The sequence below is a fragment of the Oculina patagonica genome, chromosome 6, assembly GCF_052425735.1.
Source record: "Oculina patagonica isolate OP01 chromosome 6, crgOcupat, whole genome shotgun sequence".
Classification (NCBI taxonomy): domain Eukaryota; kingdom Metazoa; phylum Cnidaria; class Anthozoa; order Scleractinia; family Oculinidae; genus Oculina; species Oculina patagonica.
Genome location: NC_135763.1, coordinates 27,455,710 through 27,476,012, shown reverse-complemented (window position 1 = coordinate 27,476,012; position 20,303 = coordinate 27,455,710). Strand labels below are relative to the sequence as shown.

The 20,303-nt window shown below is 36.8% G+C and overlaps 1 protein-coding gene across 1 annotated transcript; it reads right to left on the bottom strand.

The window, feature by feature from the left end:
* Positions 1–6,238: 6,238 nt before the first annotated feature.
* LOC144657976 (uncharacterized) lies at positions 6,239–17,739 on the bottom strand. Its single transcript, XM_078518308.1, has 14 exons — positions 17,734–17,739; positions 14,305–14,558; positions 13,646–13,760; positions 13,417–13,539; positions 13,048–13,173; positions 12,004–12,129; positions 11,019–11,141; positions 10,796–10,921; positions 10,270–10,410; positions 9,982–10,104; positions 9,538–9,663; positions 9,256–9,378; positions 7,333–7,455; positions 6,239–6,639 (listed from the first exon to the last, which is right to left on the bottom strand). The coding sequence occupies exons 2-14, from the start codon at positions 14,464–14,466 to the stop codon at positions 6,254–6,256; spliced, it is 1,923 nt and encodes a 640-aa protein (XP_078374434.1). The 5' UTR covers positions 14,467–14,558; positions 17,734–17,739; the 3' UTR covers positions 6,239–6,253.
* Between the last annotated feature and the right edge of the window lie 2,564 nt (positions 17,740–20,303).

Sequence of the window (20,303 nt, the reverse complement as noted above, 5' to 3'; positions counted from 1 at the left end):
AACATCTTCAAGAGCTTCCCGACGTCAATTTATGACTACACAGCGTTTAGTTCATATATATACCCGTTGTTGTATTATTTGTTGACACTGCTGATGGACATTTTGTGTATTTATGAATTGACACTCTTCCCACTTTTTAAACAATAACTCACAGGTGCTTGTAGTAAAGCAAGGACATTTTTAAACATTTGAACATTTTTAGGCTTTATGAATGGAATAAAAGATTTCAAATTCTACTGTTATTGTCAAGAATTATAATTCTAACATTAAGTGTGAAAAAATGATAAAGTGTTGGAAATAAAATTTCAAGATATGTATTTTTGTGTAACTCATTTTTATTGCTAATGAGTTGCATATCCTTGTGATTTGTTTGTATAAAACAAAATGAAAATCACGGAGAGAGTGTCGTTGATATTTTAGAAATTTCCATGTTGAAGGCAATGGCTTGAGTGTGTGTATTCAGGTGATATTTAAACACTGTAAAATCATAGGTGTACACTGTATGTAATTTTTTTTTTTTTTTTTTTTTTTTGGGGGGGGGGGGGGGTTGAGGGGGGTCGACCACACGTGTTGTTTCATTGTACACCTGCATTATAATGCTATGAAACTCATTGGCGTACAGAAAAAGAAAATAAAACTTGATTATTGACGGAAGAATTTTGTTTTACACCTCTGGGAACGGTCCCACGGTAGCTTGCATAACTTCGTTTCCATGGGTATTTTGGGGGTATGATACATGAAGTAAACACTTTCAATGGTTTTTATTAAGCCGCTGGTTAAAACAAAATGGCTTCTTTTTGCGGAAAAAGCTCTTCCGTACTCGTAATCGTCGATCTTGTTTCTGATTTTTTTTCCCGTTAGTGTGCTGTTCCTTTTAACTATGGCGTCCAAGTGTGTTTAGTAATAATTTTTCTATAGAATAATGCGGAGATGGTCGTTTCGTGAACGAGAAGTTTGACATTTTGTCGACGGACGGGGGCTTTTGCAAGTTGATTCCACAACAAAAGAGCCTCGCGATTTGTCGACTAAGTGGTGACTTACTGAGCAGGAAGACTCCACTGTTCAAAAGGTGGTTAGGAAGACAACAAGGTCATTGAGAAGCAAAACTACTCGGGTATCCCGGTAGAGACGCAAAAAGCAATGGCGACGATGTTCGTAGAAGTCGGTATTGTTGTGATAGTTATAATTTACTCGTTGTATCGACTATTTCGAACTTTTTTGTTTTCGTTTTTGTTCAAGTGTTATCCAGCCGATAATCAGAAAATCTGATAAGGTGATATTTATGGGTTAGAGACTGTTGTAAGTGTTTTGTTGACAAATACACGCACGCGCTGGCCGCACAATGGACGAGAAATTTTCAATACTGCACGAGGCGTAGCCGAGTGCAGTATTGAAAATTTCGAGTTCATTGTGAGGCCAGCAAGTGCGTGTATTTGTCAACAAAACACGAACGGACAGACTCTAACCCTTTTAATATACAATCTGAGTACACTGCAAGCGATCATCGACTTAACGAACTTCAAACAATAAGCTTAATGTTTAAAAATAAGAAGTGTGGTAGTACATAAGTTTAATTACACGGGATTACATCAAGACCATCAATAATATAAAAATCACAAATAAGCTGTACAGAAATAAAGCTTAAAATGGTTCATAAAATCGTTCATCAGCTGCTGTGGTCGTTCATAAATAAAGTCAGCGAGAAGCTTGTTCAAAGCGAGTCGATGGCAACAAACTACAGCCAAGTCAATCGCACACAAAAATGTATTTATTGAGATGCAGTTTACCGTTGAACATGAACGCGCTTCAAGTTGTTATCCTCTTTGATTTTGTTTGGTATTGGATCGTTGATAATTTGAGGAATACATTTTTCTTCCACTTCTACAAGACTTTGAAGCTGAAGACATTTTCAATAATGCACGATTTTTGTGCATTATTGTCAATACTGCACTGTCGGAGTTTGCTGACGACAGGCAAAGCAAAATCACGTGATCTATTTTAACCAATTGCGCGCGTGGATTTTGGACAGTGAACGAAGATTGTATATTAATGGACGATAATGGATTATAATGAGGTTTATACTTTTTTACATGTCAGAAGAAAAGGAAAATTGATTTTTTTCCAATAAATAATGTTACAGCGTCTCTTCTTTCAAAATAGTATAGTTTAGCTTGGTTAAAAGTAATAAATAAATGTATGAAGCAAAAACGTTTACGTCGGTTGAGATTTTGTAGAAAAAAAAAAAACCCTCACCATCGGTCACCTAGGAGTTTTTTAGAGTAAAATCAGCCAAGCAACAAACAAAATAAAGGTTTACATGTTGTGCAAGTAGTATTTGCAAACATACTTTCTAGGTTTGTCACACTTGTACGAAGATCATTCGTTAATTATGCCCCAGGCCAGTGGAGTTGTGGAACTTTAAAAATCTTCTTTCTTTTGGTTACACCCCCTTCCCTGCCCCAAGAACTATCAAGAACTATCGCGTTCTCCAAACTTACCCACACTCACACACCTGACACTCCCAGGCGCAAAAAGCAATCTGGCCGGTTTACCTACATCTGGAGTGAAAAAAAAATTAATCTACTTGGTGCTACTGCAACACAAGGGCCCAAAATCGCCATTTTCAATGAATCATGTAGCACTTTCACATTCGATTCTTTTGGACCTGGAGTGAAAATAAGGATGAATAAATCGACGTAGAATTTAATTTAAAATCTGTTCCTTCCTTTTTCTTTCATTTTTATTGGCGGTTAGCCCATCGCGTGATCTGCAAAAAAACTTCCTACAAATAATGACCTGTTCTTGTGTATTATTTATTGATAGTGATTTTGCGCAAACTAGAATTCTTCTCAGACGTAGTTGTGTACACATCGTGAAAAAATATTAATCGTAGTACGTTTTAATTTCCAATTCCGGCAACGGTTTGAACAAGGACACCTTGTTAGGCGTCACACGATGTTAGGTCGAGAACGCGCGAGTGGAAAAGATGACTGTATGATGATCTAGAATGAACGAAATTACGAGTTTACTTTTAACACTGTTTCAAAATAACATCAACAGCATCGACAACAACCACAACAACAACAACAACAGCAACAACACGCTTTATTGCCAAATAGAACTAAACTTAGGTAACATACTTTAACATTGTGATACAAATTAGGTACTATACAAAGAATGTTTTTTTATTTTTTTATTTTTATCTAATTAAGCTCAGACTTTGCTGCATGCGATACATTTCGTTATCAACAAACACGCGGTAAAGTAAGTGTTTGGCGACGAACGACATTTTGACATTTTTAACCAAATGGCAGTTAGCGAAATATAAAATCAAGTTCTCCATTTTTGGAACAGAGTGATGTTTGTCGTGATTTAATTTGCTTTTTTTGTTTAATTTCCGGCTTTCAATTTGCCTAATCATGTTCAATCAATTAAAATAAAACTTCCGTTAGCTTTCTCTTTAATGGCATTTCCCGGACAAAATCGTTAATTCGAAAAAAAAAATAACGATTGTTGGAATTCGAAATCCCTCGCCATGCAAGTTTGAGCTCTATGCGTAATTCAAACCCGGCGTTGTATATGTATGGTCAGCATAATGGGCATGTAATTAAAGGGGCTATGTCATGCAATTTTAAGCAATTTCGGAACTGATCAACTGATCATATCATTTACTGAATTATCAGAATAACGGCTTGAAACTGTAGAAGAACTCAAAAGAAACACAGAGACGCGAAAAAGGGGCATGGATGGGCAAAATTCGAGAAGATTAAAACGAATTGCCAGTTCGGGTAAACTTGAAAAACGGCGACCCGACAGTTTTCAAGTTTATCTCAATGTAAATTAACGAGACTTTTGCACTACCAATTTGAAGTTAAAAGCTCTTAATTAACGAAAATAAAAAGAAATACCTAAAACTTCGTGACCTAGACCCTATAATAGGCCTCAAAAATTATTTTTAATACTACAAACAAAAGTTGTTTACATAATTATTATACATACTCAGAGAGCATTTTGTCTGCGGCTATTTATCTAGCAAATAACTAATTATTTACATTTAAATACTAAATTTGTTGCTGAAATCGCTTAAGCAGATTGTTTCCAAAACAATCATCGCCACCATTTCACTCATCGTCACATCATCCATCCATCACCCCCATCATTAGCATCATCAGCATCATCATCATCATTATCATCATCATCATCATCATCATCATCATCATCATCATCATCTGGTACTTAAGAATAAAATGCGGCTACTCACAGGCGATAAAACAACTATCCTGATGCAGAGCGCGCTATGAACAACGAACATTTGGTCGTAGAGCCACCAAATACCGTGCTTACTAAATTGGCTAGTCAGTTCTCTCACATAGCAACTTATCTGCAAATCTGGAATCATTTTAAGATGTAAAGAAGAAGAAGAAGAAGACGTATTGTATTATTCTTCGCGACGCTCAAATTTACAGTTAAGGTTATAGTTACGTATTGTAGCAGTTCTTTTTTTATTATAATCTGTAAGTTTGTTGCACCCAACAGATAGAAATCATACAGATTGTTAACTATTCACAGATTTGAGTCCGCAACGCCACGCGTCATGTTTAATACGCGGAAGAAAATTCGACCACAAATATAATAAAATTTGTCTCAAATGGTTAATTCTAATAATGTTTTGTTTAACACTAGATATATGCCAAATACGAATACTCTCGTTGACGTAATTGAAAAGAAAAGGTCAACAAGGGCACTATTGTAAGTGTCACGTTCTTACTACCGTTTGCATTGATACGGGACTTCAAAAAATTAATAAAAACAACCGACGGTTAAGCGAGGCAAAGGCCTTTTGACAACTTAGCTACAAAACGGTTTAACCCTCGGACGTACAAGCAAACTCATACCCCCATCATCGTACAAGGGGGGGGGGGGTGGTGGATGGAACCCCTCCCCGGAGTTTTCGTTATATTAAGGCGTAGCGAAATTATTTTGCTCTGAGAAGAAAGCCCTAAGCTTACTCCACAATATGACATAATTTTAATTGGCTGTGACGTCATAGGAGCCGCCATCTTGGATCCGCCATCTTGGATTTCAACATTTTCTTAAAAAGTCACAAAATAACGGAAATTGATGTAAAATCAAGCTAGAATGCTTATGGAATGTAAAAATAAACAAATCTTGCACTTCTGTTTTAAAAAAAACTGGAAGTGGCAAGACCTGCTTGTATTTATGACGTTGCCATGGCAACGTCATATACCATGGACACATGGTTGACATATCAAAATTTCCTCAAAGGATGAATGAACAGCTACCGAAAGTTTCAGCAATGTATGGTTAATGCTTTTTTTTCAAAATTTGGAAAAAACCTTACGGGGGGGGGGGGGGGGTGGCATCCACAACCCCATCCCCCTAGCTGTATATTTGCCAACTTTTGTTACTGCTTCAAAAATCTTATCAAAAGAAATCTTTTCTAACAACTGAATTCCACTGAATTCTACTAAATCGTTTAAGACGATTTTACAAAATGGCAACACGTGAGATTTTGCATAATGCTTGTGAACTTCGAAATTTATGTTAAAAGACTCCGATAAGACATTGTTGTTAGTGTTATCGCGGATACTTACATCTTTTCCAACTTAATTGAATATTACTCAATTCCTGGTGGATCCCGTCTTAATTCTTTAAATTTTGCTCTGTCAACTATGCGTCCATGATTTTTAACATTGTTGGTTTACTACAGCAAATGATTTTTTATACTTGCTATTTTTAATTTAAAAACAAATAAAGCCACGAAATCAGTAATAAAAATGACACAAGATTCGCTAAACGTAAGGGAAAACGGATTTTTTTACAAGGCTAAAACACTACATGCATATAAGAATATTTTAACACTCGAACTTTCTCGACTGATGTCATCAGGGTATGTTGCGTGGTATTACTTTGATGTCAACAACACGTCGAAAGCGTTCGGGTCTTATAACATTTTCAATATTTTTTTAGCCTTGTATATACTAGTTATGCAACCCTTTCGAGTGGTATACTATGAAATATCCCACGAGTCACTTGTATTTTCTCGGTATACACACGAGCCTTTAGGCGAGTGTGTATGCCAAGAAAATACAAGTGACAAGTGGGATATTCCATAGTATACCACTCGAAAGGGTTGTGTAACTATTTTATACCATGCCATAGGAAATACGCTTACTAAATTTCGTCGAGAATACCGTCGCAGCGCAGATCCTCCTGTCTAGCCTTTACTTATTTACTTTTTGCAAATACACCATTTCCATTCCGTGCAGCTCGTGTCATACCACTGTGCACCTGTATTTCTTATTGCGACACAATTTTGATGATTAACATTAGTTGGCTCCGCATAATCCCAGTTGGTGTATCCTGTCAATTGACTTCCATCAGACCACTTCCAGACACCTTCAGTCTGCCCATCCGTTAGTCCAATCCAGTAATTCCCACCATATGGTAAAAAATTTAGTCTAATGAACTCGTTTTCGTCTGCAGATTCAATCTTTACCAACTGGGCACTCTCACCTTTGCAAAACGAATTTGCGTCACTCCAAGGTCTTAATGGGGGGAACAGGGCATAACATGATCCTTGAAAAGCGATCCACGGGGATTGACATTGCACAAGGGCTTTGAACAAACAAAGTTAATTTGCGTTAGTATCTAGTAAATCACCTTTTTAAAAATAATGTACGTTCCGCAATCCTGGTTGATAATAGCGCAATATAAGTCATTAAATTTTTATCATTAATATTAAGTTCCAAAAGTACGCCAAATTCTGCAGGAGGATCGACCAGATGACCAGCTGAACAATTTATCTCGTTAAAAGGCTCTTTTAAAACTTGCGCAAACAAAAGCATTCTGGTGTGTGTGTGTGTGTGTGTGTGGGGGGGGGGGCAGTAGATTTTGATTCTTTGGATAACTCGGGACTGTAGTATTGTATTGTATTCTTCGGACTGTAGTATCGAAAGTGGCTAAAAAACACAACTTTATGCTAAACTAAACTTTGCCAATATTTCTTGAATACGAACCTCACGATTCAATAATATGTATATTCGTAACCAATACAAAACGTTTCCAAGGTATTTCCAAACATATACAGTCATACACAAGTTTAACAATGGAATTACGTGATCCCTACGCTGCGAATATCAGAAGTTTTCAACTGTATAAAAAGGCCAGATTGAATATAAATTTTTCCCTTACTGCAACCCACGGGTATACAATTAGGGAAAACCTTATAAACTAAGAAACTCGTTGGTATCAGTGAGCATGCTATTTTAAGGGAGCACTTCCTCTTCTTTCAGTAAGTACTTAACTTACCTTGACATGTTTTACCATCACCAGTAAATCCAGGATTGCAAGCACACTGATATGATCCCACATCATTACTGCAATCAGCGTCAGAAGAACAGTCGTGTGTATTCAGGGTACACTCGTCAATATCTACATGAAATGATCATTTGGTGGAATTTAACAATTAAACATGGCAATTATCTGTGTGTCTGTCAGTCTGTCTGGTTGTCAGTCTGTCTGGCTGTCTGACCGTTTGTCTTGTGCTCGTGTGTTCTATTTACTTTAAAAAACTTCTAATAAATAATGGCTAAGTTTTCTACTTGCCCGCCGAGAGGAACAAGTGACTTCAACTAAAACACCCAACACGAATAACAATACAAAAATCTAACATTTGGGTGAGCAACTGTGTTCGAGCTGAGGGAGGAAGAGGAGGACGATTTAAAAAACCCTGAAGTACATAGGCGTAAAGGAATCTAATAAAATTAATCAGCTCCTTGGTATCAAAGAGCCCTTCCTCATTGGTCACAAAACACCAAACTAACCTTGACATGTTTTACCATCACCAGTAAATCCAGGGTTGCATGAACACTGGAATGATCCAACATCATTACTGCAATCGGCGTCAGAAGAACAGTCGTGTGTATTTACGGCACACTCGTCGATATCTACATGCAATGATGATTTGGCGGATTAAACAACTACATATTGTGCTTCTTACTATCTGTCTGTCCGTCTGTCTGTCTGTCTGTCTGTCTGTCTGTCTGTCTGACTGACTGTCTGTCCGTCTGTCTGTCTGTTTGACTGTCTGACTGTCTGACTGTCTGACTGTCTGACTGTCTGACTGTCTGACTGTCTGTCTGTTTCGTGGCTGGTTGGATTAATTTGCAACTTCGATTATCTTTCTCTTTTGGTTTTGTTAAGCATTTTTCTTAGCTATTTTATTGTTTTCAGTAATGGGGCTCATTAAGCGAGACCCAACAATGCAAAGGAAACAATTATACATATTCTAATAGCGACCTCTTAGATAGTAATGAATGAATGAATGAATAACTTTATATCGAAAGACCTCGTTATCATATTTGTGCACACCAAAAAAGGAGAATTGAAAAAAACGACATGCAGCGGAGTATCAATTTAAAAAAAAACACACATCGAGATGTTTGAAATTTTGATGAAACACGGTCGCGAGTGTTCGATTTATTTCTCAATTGAAACAAAGAAATAAAATCATAACATCTAGCCAATAAAGAACACATTTCTAAAGACAGTCACAATTACATTTCTTTTGTTTTAAACTGAACTTTATTGAGGTCTAATGAAATTGAAAAATAGTTATTATTTATGTCCTGACCACTCAAACGTCATTTATATTAAATTAAAACGCGTCTAGTTTAACAAGTTGCCGTTTTTCTTTTTGATTGCGCAAAATTTGTGGCATATGTAAACCTAGGCTAAAACACCATTAGTATGAGTCCGCTTTAAGCTAAAAATGTCAGAATACATATATTTAAGCAGTGAACTATCTTACCTTGGCAGGCAGTGCCATCCCCGCTGTAACCGTTACGACAAGTGCATTGGAACGAGCCATCAGTGTTAGTACAATCTGCTGCCTGGTCACAGTTGTTTGTCGCAGCACTGGCACACTCATTTATATCTGCACATAAGAAAATAAATTTGTATTTAAGGATGGAAAAGGTGGTCGAATGTTGTGGAAATTGTTATTATGAACTAAGTGTTTCATATACCCGTCGAGAAAACCAAATAACTTGGGCAAAAACTCACAACAACCAAGCCACTACCAGAAATGACATAATTAAAGTGTTAGAGTTCAGTTGACATTTGCGTTCCACTTGGGAAAACAACTGTGCTCGCTTGAAACTGAGAAGGGGAAGGAAGGGGATTACTAAATAATCGATGCAAATTGACATTAAGAATTGTTTTAATCCATACCTTGACATGTTTTACCATCGCCAGTGAATCCTGCTTTACATGTACACTGGAATGATCCCACAAGATTTGTGCAGTCGGCGTTAGAAGAACAATCGTCCGTATTCTCGGTACATTCGTCAATATCTACATGTAATTAATGATAATTGACAGAATTAAATATTTGCAAATTGTGTTTTCACTAGCTGTTAAGCCTTAAATCGCAATATTTAGTTTTGAACGGAGTTTGTATGAAACCTGAGACATAACTCAAAACACTTCTCATTTAGCAGTGAACAATCTAACCTTGGCAGGCAGTGCCATCCCCGCTGTAACCGTCACGACAAGTGCATTGGAACGAACCATCAGTGTTAGTGCAGTCTGCTGCCTGGTCACAGTTGTTTGTCGCAGCACTGGAACACTCATTTATATCTGCACAACGGAAACAAATTTGGTAGTCATGGATGGAAAGAGTGTTCAAATTTTTTAGTTATCATTATAATGAACTAAGTGGTTTATATGCCCTTCGCAGGAAACAAATAACTTGGGCGCTAAAGCACACAACAACCAAGCCACCACCGGAAATGACAACTGACATAAAGTGTAAGAGTTCAGTTAACATTTACGCTCCACTTGGGAGGGCAACACTGCTCGCTTTAAAATCAGAAGGGGGAGGAGGAGGAGGAGGAGGGTTATTTTTTTTAATAAATGCCGATGCAAATTGGCATGAAGACATTTTCTTATCTATACCTTGACATGTTTTATTATCGCCAGTGAATCCTGGTCTACATGTACACTGGAATGATCCCACAAGATTGCTGCAATCGGCGTCAGGAGAACAGTCGTCTGTATTCAAGGCACATTCGTCTATATCTACGTATACATGTAATAAAAGATAACTGACATAAATTAATATTTGCAAATTGTGTTTTCACTAAATGTTTAGTCTAGAATCGCAATATTTAGTTTTCAACGGAGTTTGTATAAAACCTAAGACATAACTCAAAACACTTCTCTTTAAGCAGTAAAATGTCTAACCTTGGCAGGCAGTGCCATCCCCGCTGTAACCGTCGCGACAAGTGCATTGGAATGAACCTTCAGTGTTAGTACAATCTGCTGCCTGGTCACAGTTGTTTGTCGCAGCACTGGAACACTCATTTATATCTGCACAAATCAAAGAAAGTAGTTTTCATGCTTTTTTTTTTAATCCATGTTTAAATATAAGGGCAAATCGAGCCAGTGCCTTGAACACAATGCAACTCAAATGGCCTTTTTTATGGTCAAACCGGTCACAAAATCTAGACAGTTTATATAAAAACAATACTGAAAACTTCTTATCGTCATTATATGAATCTTAAGTCTCCTCTAAAAGAAAAAAAAAATGCTTATAACACTGATTAATGAATTAAAAAAAAAATGACAAAGAAACAAACAACGATGGCGACGACAGCGACAAAGAAAACGACGAAAAACTTAATTAAGATCCCCTGACGAAAGGCTAAACCTCGAGACGCCAGATTTTCGGTGTTCCCTGCGGCGATTAACTCGCAGTGAAAAGTCTAACCTTGGCAGGCAGTGCCATCCCCGCTGTAACCATCACGACAGGTACATCGGAATGAACCATCAGTGTTGGTACAACTTGCTGCCTGGTCACAGTTGTTTGTCGCAGCACCGGAACACTCATTTATATCTGCACATAAAAAAACAAATTTGGTATTGGGAAGGGGGGAGAAAGGGATTGGGTAAATAATTGATGTAAATTGGCATTAAGAAATTTTTTTTTATACCTTGACATGTTTTACCATCGCCAGTGCATCCTGGTCTACATGTGCACTGAAATGATCCCACATCATTACTGCAATAGGCGTTAGAAGAACAGTCGTCTGTATTCAAGGCACATTCGTCGATATCTACATGCGGCAGAATTAAATATCTGTAAATGTAATGTTTTGCTTTTGTCTGCTACCAGTCCGTAAATCGGTCTGGCCTTCCGTCCGAACGTCAATCCATCCCTCCATTGGTCAACCCATCCACCAGGTGTCTGTCTGCCTCTCTGTCTGTCTGTCTGTCTGTCTGTCTGTCTGTCTGTCAGTCAGTCTGACTGTCTGTCTGCCGTCGCTCCGTCTGTCTGTCCGTCTGTGTGTGTGTCTGTCTCTCAGTCTGCCTTTTTGTCTGTCTGCATGTCTATCTGTCTGACCGTCCGACTGTCTGTCCTTTTACATTTTTTGGTGGTGTTGTGGGTGTTTTCTGAATCCCAAATGTTTCATTATTTCTCAATTCTCAAGACCGGTTGACTGACGCTTACTTCAGCTTTAACAAAATGTGATCAGACCCTCAACGGGAAAACAGGGAAAAAGATGAACGCACGGGCACGCCAAAATGGCACGCTAAATAATAGGCTGGGTGCAAAATGACACGCCGGCTTCCGAGCTACGTGTCAGAAGGCACGCCTAGTTAAATAATTTTCTTTTGTTAGTATCGCACGATAAAAACAAAGGCGCATGTCTTATCGAGCAATGTTGCGTGTCGAGCACTGTACTGTGTGAAACGGCACGCCAGCGTGTCAAATCGCACGCAATTCATGTGTGCAAAATGACACGCTATCCGGGGGGACTGGTATTAATCACAATTAGCAAGTAAGGACAAACTATTAATGTAAACAACACAAATTTAATGACGGCCGTTTGAAGAGGTAAGAGGTAAGATTGACAAAAATATACCTTTCAACAAAGTTCTAGCTCCGTTGTGTCCTTCCTTCGTGAATTATCTTACCTTGGCAGGCAGTTCCATCTCCGCTGTAGCCATCACGACAAGTGCATTGGTATGAGCCGTCAGTGTTAGTACAATCTGCTGCCTGGTCACAGTTGTTTGTCGCAGCACTGGCACACTCATTTATATCTGCGCAATACAAAAAAAGGCGTGTTCACGAATGCAAAGAGTGTTCGAAGTTCATGGTTGTTGAAGTGTCATGCACAATATGCATAATGGAATTTCTAAATATAAAACTGCCGCACACTTCGTCGACCGTTTAAAAAATCTTCATTTATCGGCTACTATGCTGTAAATTCGGACGTCCACGAAAAGACCGGCCTTGTTACGTTGTGTAGTAGCGTTTCTCATGACCAATTTGTTTGTTAGAAAATTTCAAATTCGCATCCAGTTGAAACGATCGACATTTTCTTTATTTATAGCTTAGTTGCCAAAATAATGGTTCGAGGCTTTGTTGACACAATATTTTGCTTACGACGACTGAATTAGAAAACAAAAACCGGTTTCAAACATAAATCAAATTACGAGTGTCTTCGTACACAAACAAGCAAGTAAGCAAACAGACAAACAGCAAATGCGATTGCAAAAGCGGTGAACTCAACAAGCTAGCTAACTAACTAATTAACTAACTAACTAACTAACTAACTAACTAACTAACTAACTAACTAACTAACTAACTAACTAACTAACTAACTAACCAAAGAACTAAATAACTTACTAACTTCAAACGACAACCACTCAATTCGCTGGCCCACTAGCTAGAGATATCCTCTCCACTCTTGTAGTCAACACCACTAGGAATAGCACAACCTACCTACCTTGACACGTTTTACCATCGCCAGTAAATCCAGGATGACATGTGCATTGATATGATCCCATGGTATTACCGCAGTTGGCGTGAGAAGAACAGTCGTGTGTATTCACGGCACATTCGTCAACATCTACAGGTAATGATGATTTGGCATAACTTAGTAATTGAATGGTTGTCTTTACTTGTTACCTGTTACCTTATGACTTGTCATCTATTTAAGTGGTGTATTATCTTACCTTGGCAGGCAGTACCATTCCCGCTGTAACCATCGCGACAAGTGCATTGAAATGAGCCTTCAGTATTAGTGCAGTTTGCTGCCTGGTCACAGTTGTTTGTCACCTGACTGGAACACTCGTTTATATCTGCGTTTATCAAAGAAAGTTGGAGAATAAGAAAAAGGGACTGTGTTAAAGAATATTTGTAAACTTGCTAAAAAAGCAATGAAAAAAATAACAAACAAACAAACATAGACGATGTCAAAGATAACGAAAACGAAGTGTTTGAACGCTTGTCTGTCTGTTTCACGCCGTCTTGCGAATGTGACGTTTGTTTCATTTGGAAATTTTAAATTCCCCCCCCCCCCCCCCTCCCTCCAAAAAATTTACCTGTGCAATCCACGCCACTTCCGGTGTAGCCGGATCTACAGTTACACTGAAATGAGCCTGGTACATCCACACAGATTGCGTTTGACGAACAGTTATGGCTTCCATCTGTGCATTCTTTGACATCTGCAAGTTGTTAAGTTATTGTTTTGTAAATCATATTCAAATCAAATCAAACATTTTACTTTGAAATTTTCTAAATCGCACTGTGACGTCTCAAGCGCCAGCTTACCCAGTTGACATTTATCTCCATGGTATCCCTGTGGACAAACACATCGATATCCTTGGTCACCAAATCCTTCTTGACATGTGGCATTTATAACACATGGGTTGCTCTGACAGGAACTCTAAAATAAATGACATTTTTTGTTAATGAAAAAACAAATAAAGTAGGGCTTTTCAACACAACAGTTTGCTTGTGAGGTTTTGTTTAAATAGCTGTTGTAGCGTCAACAGCACTCATTTTCAACCTGGCCACTTTTCAAGGATGTGTATGTGCCACTATTTAAAGATAACTCAAATGTTCTTGCTCATTTACAGTGCAATGCGAAACGCTTTAGCTCGCGTAAAGATAAGAATCATAATGGCTATGGCACTATTCCAAAAATAACCACAGGTTTATCTATATACGCAACGTTATGTAAAAGGTAAAATACTTAGTAAAAACAAATGAAATGTGAGTAATTCTGCTTGACTTTAAGATTCAATTAATGTATTGTAGATATGGTAATGCCTTAAACACATACTATATGTTTCTTTATCCCCCCTCCCCTCGATAGATAAATGAACAAGTTTTGAAACTGACAGTTTTCCAAAATAAATTTTCTTTACAAAAACATCATCCACCGAAGGATTCGTTTACTTACGTCTACGCATTGTCTATATACTTACAAATACTGGGCTGTATATGAAGCCACTTTTTGCCCTCATCTCGCTGGAAGGGACTTGTAAGTGGTTTTTGTCATTAAGTTCACACAACAATGACCCATCATCTAGCAGACCGTAGTTGTACGACACACATTTTGTTTCCATGTAGCAGTTTATCTTGCACATCTCCTGGTTAGTCACTCGGTCACTCTTGATGACATGATTGGTAAGAATCGTATTTTTCCTTTCCTCTCTGAATTGAATAATTCGACAATCATCTGTAAAAATAATAATTCCATGTGTTTGTCTTGTAGTTGTTGTTGTTTAAACGAAAGCGTTGCCTACAAATTGCAGAATAGCCCATACGTGTGTGAAATTATTTTATGGAAATGGCTTTGCATAAACACTGTTTTTTTTGGTAATGGTACTCGGTGAGAAAATGTTGCCTTCGAGCGCGATCGAGCTTCAGTTAGTTTGATTGCACAAGTCTATGTAAATTGTAAACATATTTGTTGTCGGTCTGAGTGGGTGTGCGCGAGGATTGCTTAATATTTAGTGCTTTGTATTTTTTTACGGTTTGAGTGGGTTCTCGTCAGGCCAAAACAAAACACTTGTATTTGGCTTTAAGCGATGTGTTGCTATTTGTTATTTAGTTATCTGTAACGGAGACTGATTATTCCAAGATCCTCAGATATAGCCATATATTAAGCAGCTTGGGCACAATCGTCATTTGAAATGCAAATGTAGTTTGAGGTAATTTCTGAAAATCTCAGCACATTAGAAAATAACTGTTTCGGTAGAAGAATGCCCCAGGAAAAAAAAATTCAGCAACAGCGTTTTTTTTTTCGTACAAATAGTTGCTGTAAATACAAACAAGCTAGCTTGACAGTTTTGTTTGCAAAAAACATTTCAGCATACTTGGTTAAGGTGGCACGACCCAGTTTTTTTCTAGGGATACCTATCAACTTTGAAACCCTCATACTTAAAGGGATTGATGTCAATGACATATCCACTATATCATATGGATTACACATAGACTGAACTACAATATGATATAAATTTTTGGGAGATCGGAATAATTATCACGTGACCATGACGTCACACAGGTTTTTGCTCTGAATCGAATTTTAGCCCGTAACCGCATTTTCTCTCGAGATCCTTCACGCTACGTATACCTTGGGTGTTTGCCTTCAGCTCTGCGGAGTTTCATCGAAATCTACAAGAGGAATTTTGAAATATCTTTGAATTTCTTTTTAGATGGTATAATTTATGCGTAAAATAAAGATAAGACTTCATATAAAGAAATTTGCTTCTTTTTTGATGTTTAATGAGAGGCTTTAGCCCTCATTCCTTTTAAAAATGTCCCATATACAATATCCAAACGGTAAGAAGTAGGTAGACTTGCGCGATTTCGAACAATATGGAATATATGAATCAACGTGAAGCTCAATGTTTAGCTCTATTTACCAATTTTACGGCTACTTTCGCAAAAAAAGCGATTATTTCAAAACTCGTCGATGAATTTTCTCCAAAATTTTTCAGGGTGGCAATTGATCAGTACACTACACAATCCCTGAATTTCATGCTCATTGAAAACTTCTAAGGTTGTCTAACATAAACGCAAAATTGAGTAAAAATTGAAGCGATCTCGTAGTTTTGAATAATTTTGTGCTCTGGGATTTCCTATTGTTTCGAGTTGAGCATAACATCGAATTCCTGTGCATCACGCGTGAAATGACTACGCTTGGCTACCTTCCGAAAGCTTGCCGAAATCTTTACGAAATATGGTCCGTTTTAAAGGAAACAATGGAAAAGAAATCGGCTGGGTTGAAAGTTAAAAATGCCAAAAACAGGAAATGCAAAAAAAAAAGGCCGCCGTACTGAATGCTACGCTAAAGAGATTTAAACATCAAAAGAAAGTATAAACGAGGTAAGTTTCTGAGTACGCTGTCAAGTCATTTGTAAATGACTGGGATGGCGTCAAAACAAAACCGGCTTTGAGTTTCATTCATTCATTATTGTTTACTTTAACTCGAGAATATTACCATATTCCGAAAGATTTCGGAAAGCTTTCGGAAGGTAGCCAAGCGTAGTCATTTCACGCGTGGTGCACAGGAATTCGATGTTATGCTCAACTCGAAACAATAGGAAATCCCAGAGCACAAAATTATTCAAAACTACGAGATCGCTTCAATATTTACTCAATTTTGCGTTTATGTTAGACAACCTTAGAAGTTTTCAATGAGCATGAAATTCAGGGATTGTGTAGTGTACTGATCAATTGCCACCCTGAAAAATTTTGGAGAAAATTCATCGACGAGTTTTGAAATAATCGCTTTTTTGCGAAAGTAGCCGAAAAATTGGTAAATAGAGCTAAACATTGAGCTTCACGATGATTCATATATTCCATATTTTTCGAAATCGCGCAAGTCTACCTACTTCTTACCGTTTGGATATCGTATATATGGGACATTTTTAAAAGGAATGAGGGCTAAAGCCTCTCATTAAACAATAAAAAGGAAGCAAATTTCTTTATATGAAGTCTTATCTTTATTTTACGCATAAATTATACCATCTAAAAAGAAATTCAAAGATATTTCAAAATTCCTCTTGTAGATTTCGATGTAACTCCGCAGAGCTGAAGGCAAACACCCAAAGTATACGTAGCGTGAAGACAAGAGAAAATGCGGTTACGGGCTAAAATTCGATTCAGAGCAAAAACCTGTGTGGCGTCATGGTCACGTGATATTCATTCCGATCTCCCAAAAATTTATATCATATTGTAGTTCAGTCTATGTGTAATCCATGTGATATAGTGGATATGTCATTGACATTAATCCCTTTACGTTTGAGGGTTTCAAAGTTGATAGGTATCGCTAGAAAAAAACTGGGTCGAGCCACCTTAAATACATTGTTTTTTTTTTCTTACTGTGTCAAAGTGATGCCGATAAGTGTTACAAATGGGTTAATAAGTTCAGTCGGTATTTTTTTAATCTGTAATGTGCTTTATTATCGTCGTTTGGGGTAAATGTTTTGGATTTATCTCCAAGGCAATTAACGCTATGAAACACCTGTGTCTAAGTCCACTGAGTTAGTGATGACAATGAAAATAAATATTCTAGAGGCAGTGACCTAAAATGGCATCAAAGTTTGCAAGTTCGAAAGTGCGAAACAAGTATATGATGACAATTCCCAATGTACTAGAGCATACACAATTAACTAGGGGTAAATTAATATTTCTTTCGCTTATTTAATTTATTAGATGACCACTCTTGTAGAGATGTCAATAAAACATTTTATCTTTGTAACACTTACTTTTTTCATTCGAGATAGAAGCTTACAGCTTTAAGTTTAGAACCTTGCATTCAATGTAATGCATTTACTGAACAAAAATGTTAGCAAAAATGGGAGAAAATATAACCTAAGAAAAAAGATATATCAGAATAAGCTTACCTCCTTCCACAAAGGCAAAGATGATCAATAGAAAGATTATAAAAATAATCGCGAAATGGGTGACAGCGCGATAAACAGTTTTTCCAGACAAGCGCGATAAACGCATCTTCACCCAATGTTGTTGGAGGTTCTGGTAACAAAGTAGTGCAAAGTTACAGATCAAGAATTATCAACACACTGCAGTCGTAATGACGCAAAATAAAGTAAGTCAACCTGTTTTAATTATGTCCAATATGTTAGGACTATTTACAAAACAGCACGAAAATAAAAATTGGAGTAATAACAACAAACATTATAACTAAAAATTATATTGTTGCAGAACTAATTGTTTTTGTTAAACGGAGGCCTTATGGTGATTTAAATAAATAATTTTAAATAGTGAGAACGAGAGGTAAGAAGTTGCGTTCAAGATGGCACTGAAACGTACTAGCTAACATAACAATTCTTGTGCTTCAAGCTTTGTAAATTATACATTTTTTTTTGGCTTTTAAAGTATCTTCTCTAAAAACAGCACAACAAACATGGCGATTAAACTGGAATATTCGATTGCCAATAACATTACTTAGTAGAGATTATTTTTACAATCCAATGGCTTATGTTGGCGTCATCTTTTTAATTATCAGTGAGCAATTATTAAACTTCAAGCACATGAAACGAAACTGAAATGATTTGAATTTAGTAACAATCACATAAAATTTATCGAGATGATTCATTCATGGGAATGATGGCCGGTAGAAATAAAATGCGTAATCAATCATTTCATTTTATTTTTACGGTGCGGATAGCTAAAAATCATGCACCCCTCGATACTTCTTTGTTTCGTTTAGTAATATTATTAGTTGTTATCACCGCTTTACATATAACATGCAGGTAGAGATATATTATTTAGCGTCAAAAAAATTATCAGCATGACGGCGCTTGTTGCATGGCCTTGCTATATATAGCCATATGTTATAATTATTTGCTGTACTTATAAGGTTTATCACTTAGCAATGTGGGATTATATAAAAATCTCAGTAATAACCATGGACATGGCAGCCATGTCGGTGCACCAAAAAAGGAGTTAATTAAAATTAATTTGTTAAAATACATGAATATGGCCGCTATGACGTCATTTACCTTTCTAAACAGCGGCCTCGAGTAAAACCTATTGTTTGTTTAGACAAGTTTTATACAATATTCATCGGACACTTTTATCCATTTGTAAAAAAAAACAAACAAACAAACAAAGCAGGCAACCTTGTTTCTGTTTGAGCTCTACGTGAAACAGGATGAGTTTTCAAAAAAGTTAAGAACGAGAACACGATAATGGAAACCTCGAAGATTTCAAGGTTTTTAGAGGAAATTCTTCGCAAGGGATTTCACAAGTGCAAGATGTCGTAAAGAAGAAAACAAATGTAGTTGAAAACTATCGGCCGCCTCAAGACTTTGCTGCATCGAATTAAAGTCATAGTCAGTGATGTTTTCATTTCTTACGTGCTATGACAAGTATTTTGTTTGATTGGAATTCAGTTAGTGTTTCTATACTCCTGAGCACGGGTGCTTTGTATTTTGTATATTCTACACTAACAAATTATTTTAGGAGGTCTGAGAGTTCACTGATCTTAATAAGAAGAAACCTCCTGTTTGCATGTAGGTGGCTGAATTATACATTTCCTTTTGCGATCTCCAAATCGTAACGATAATATAAGAGATAGACCTGGCAAGCGGCAATGTTCCCACAAAAAAACATTTTCTAGTTGACCCAGAGCCATATAACTACTCATCTAAACATTGGTCAGCTGTAGCTTCAATATTGATTTCTCAGTAGCAAGTGCTGGTGGGAAATATTGAAGTTTCAATCAAAAAACTTTTTTAAGACTTGATTTTAACCTTTTGATGTGACATAAAATAACTTTATTTTCCTCACACTTTTTTACAGAAGATTTACATGTTTTTTTTTTTTATGTTTACAGTTATATACGTTTATGAAACTGAAACAATAAATTAAACTGTATTTACTTTTAATAACGCCAGTGAGTCAGTGAATAATAGTTCGCTGGACCTTATATTAAGTGCCATGAAAGCTATCTGAAGCTATCTAGATATTAAGCACGAGCCAATTTAAAAAAAAAAAAAAAAAATTAAAAAGGGAACGATGGTTTCTGTAATCGCCAAACCTACAATATTACTGTGAATGGAGTGAGACAACTTATTGTTGCTTTTCAGAGCGTTTTTTCGAGCACAAACGTGTTTTTCACAAATAAATTTCACTCTCTTTTCCTTGGGAATTACATCAAATCAGTCAATCAATTAATCTATAAGTGAAGGCACTTGTTTAACCTTATTAAAATTTATGAAACTTTGCAAAAATTTGTAAATAGACTCGTAGTCGCAGATGAAATTTTTATCTTCTTTGTCATAGTACGCACAATGGAAATGGTGCAATCGAAAGCGAATTTGATGGTGATGTAAAAAAGAGCATCTAAAATTTTGATGTACAGATAATAATGATAATTCATTTATATAGCGCATTTTTCATATGTATATGTTCAAATGCGTTGTACGCATACTGTAATTTACTACACCGG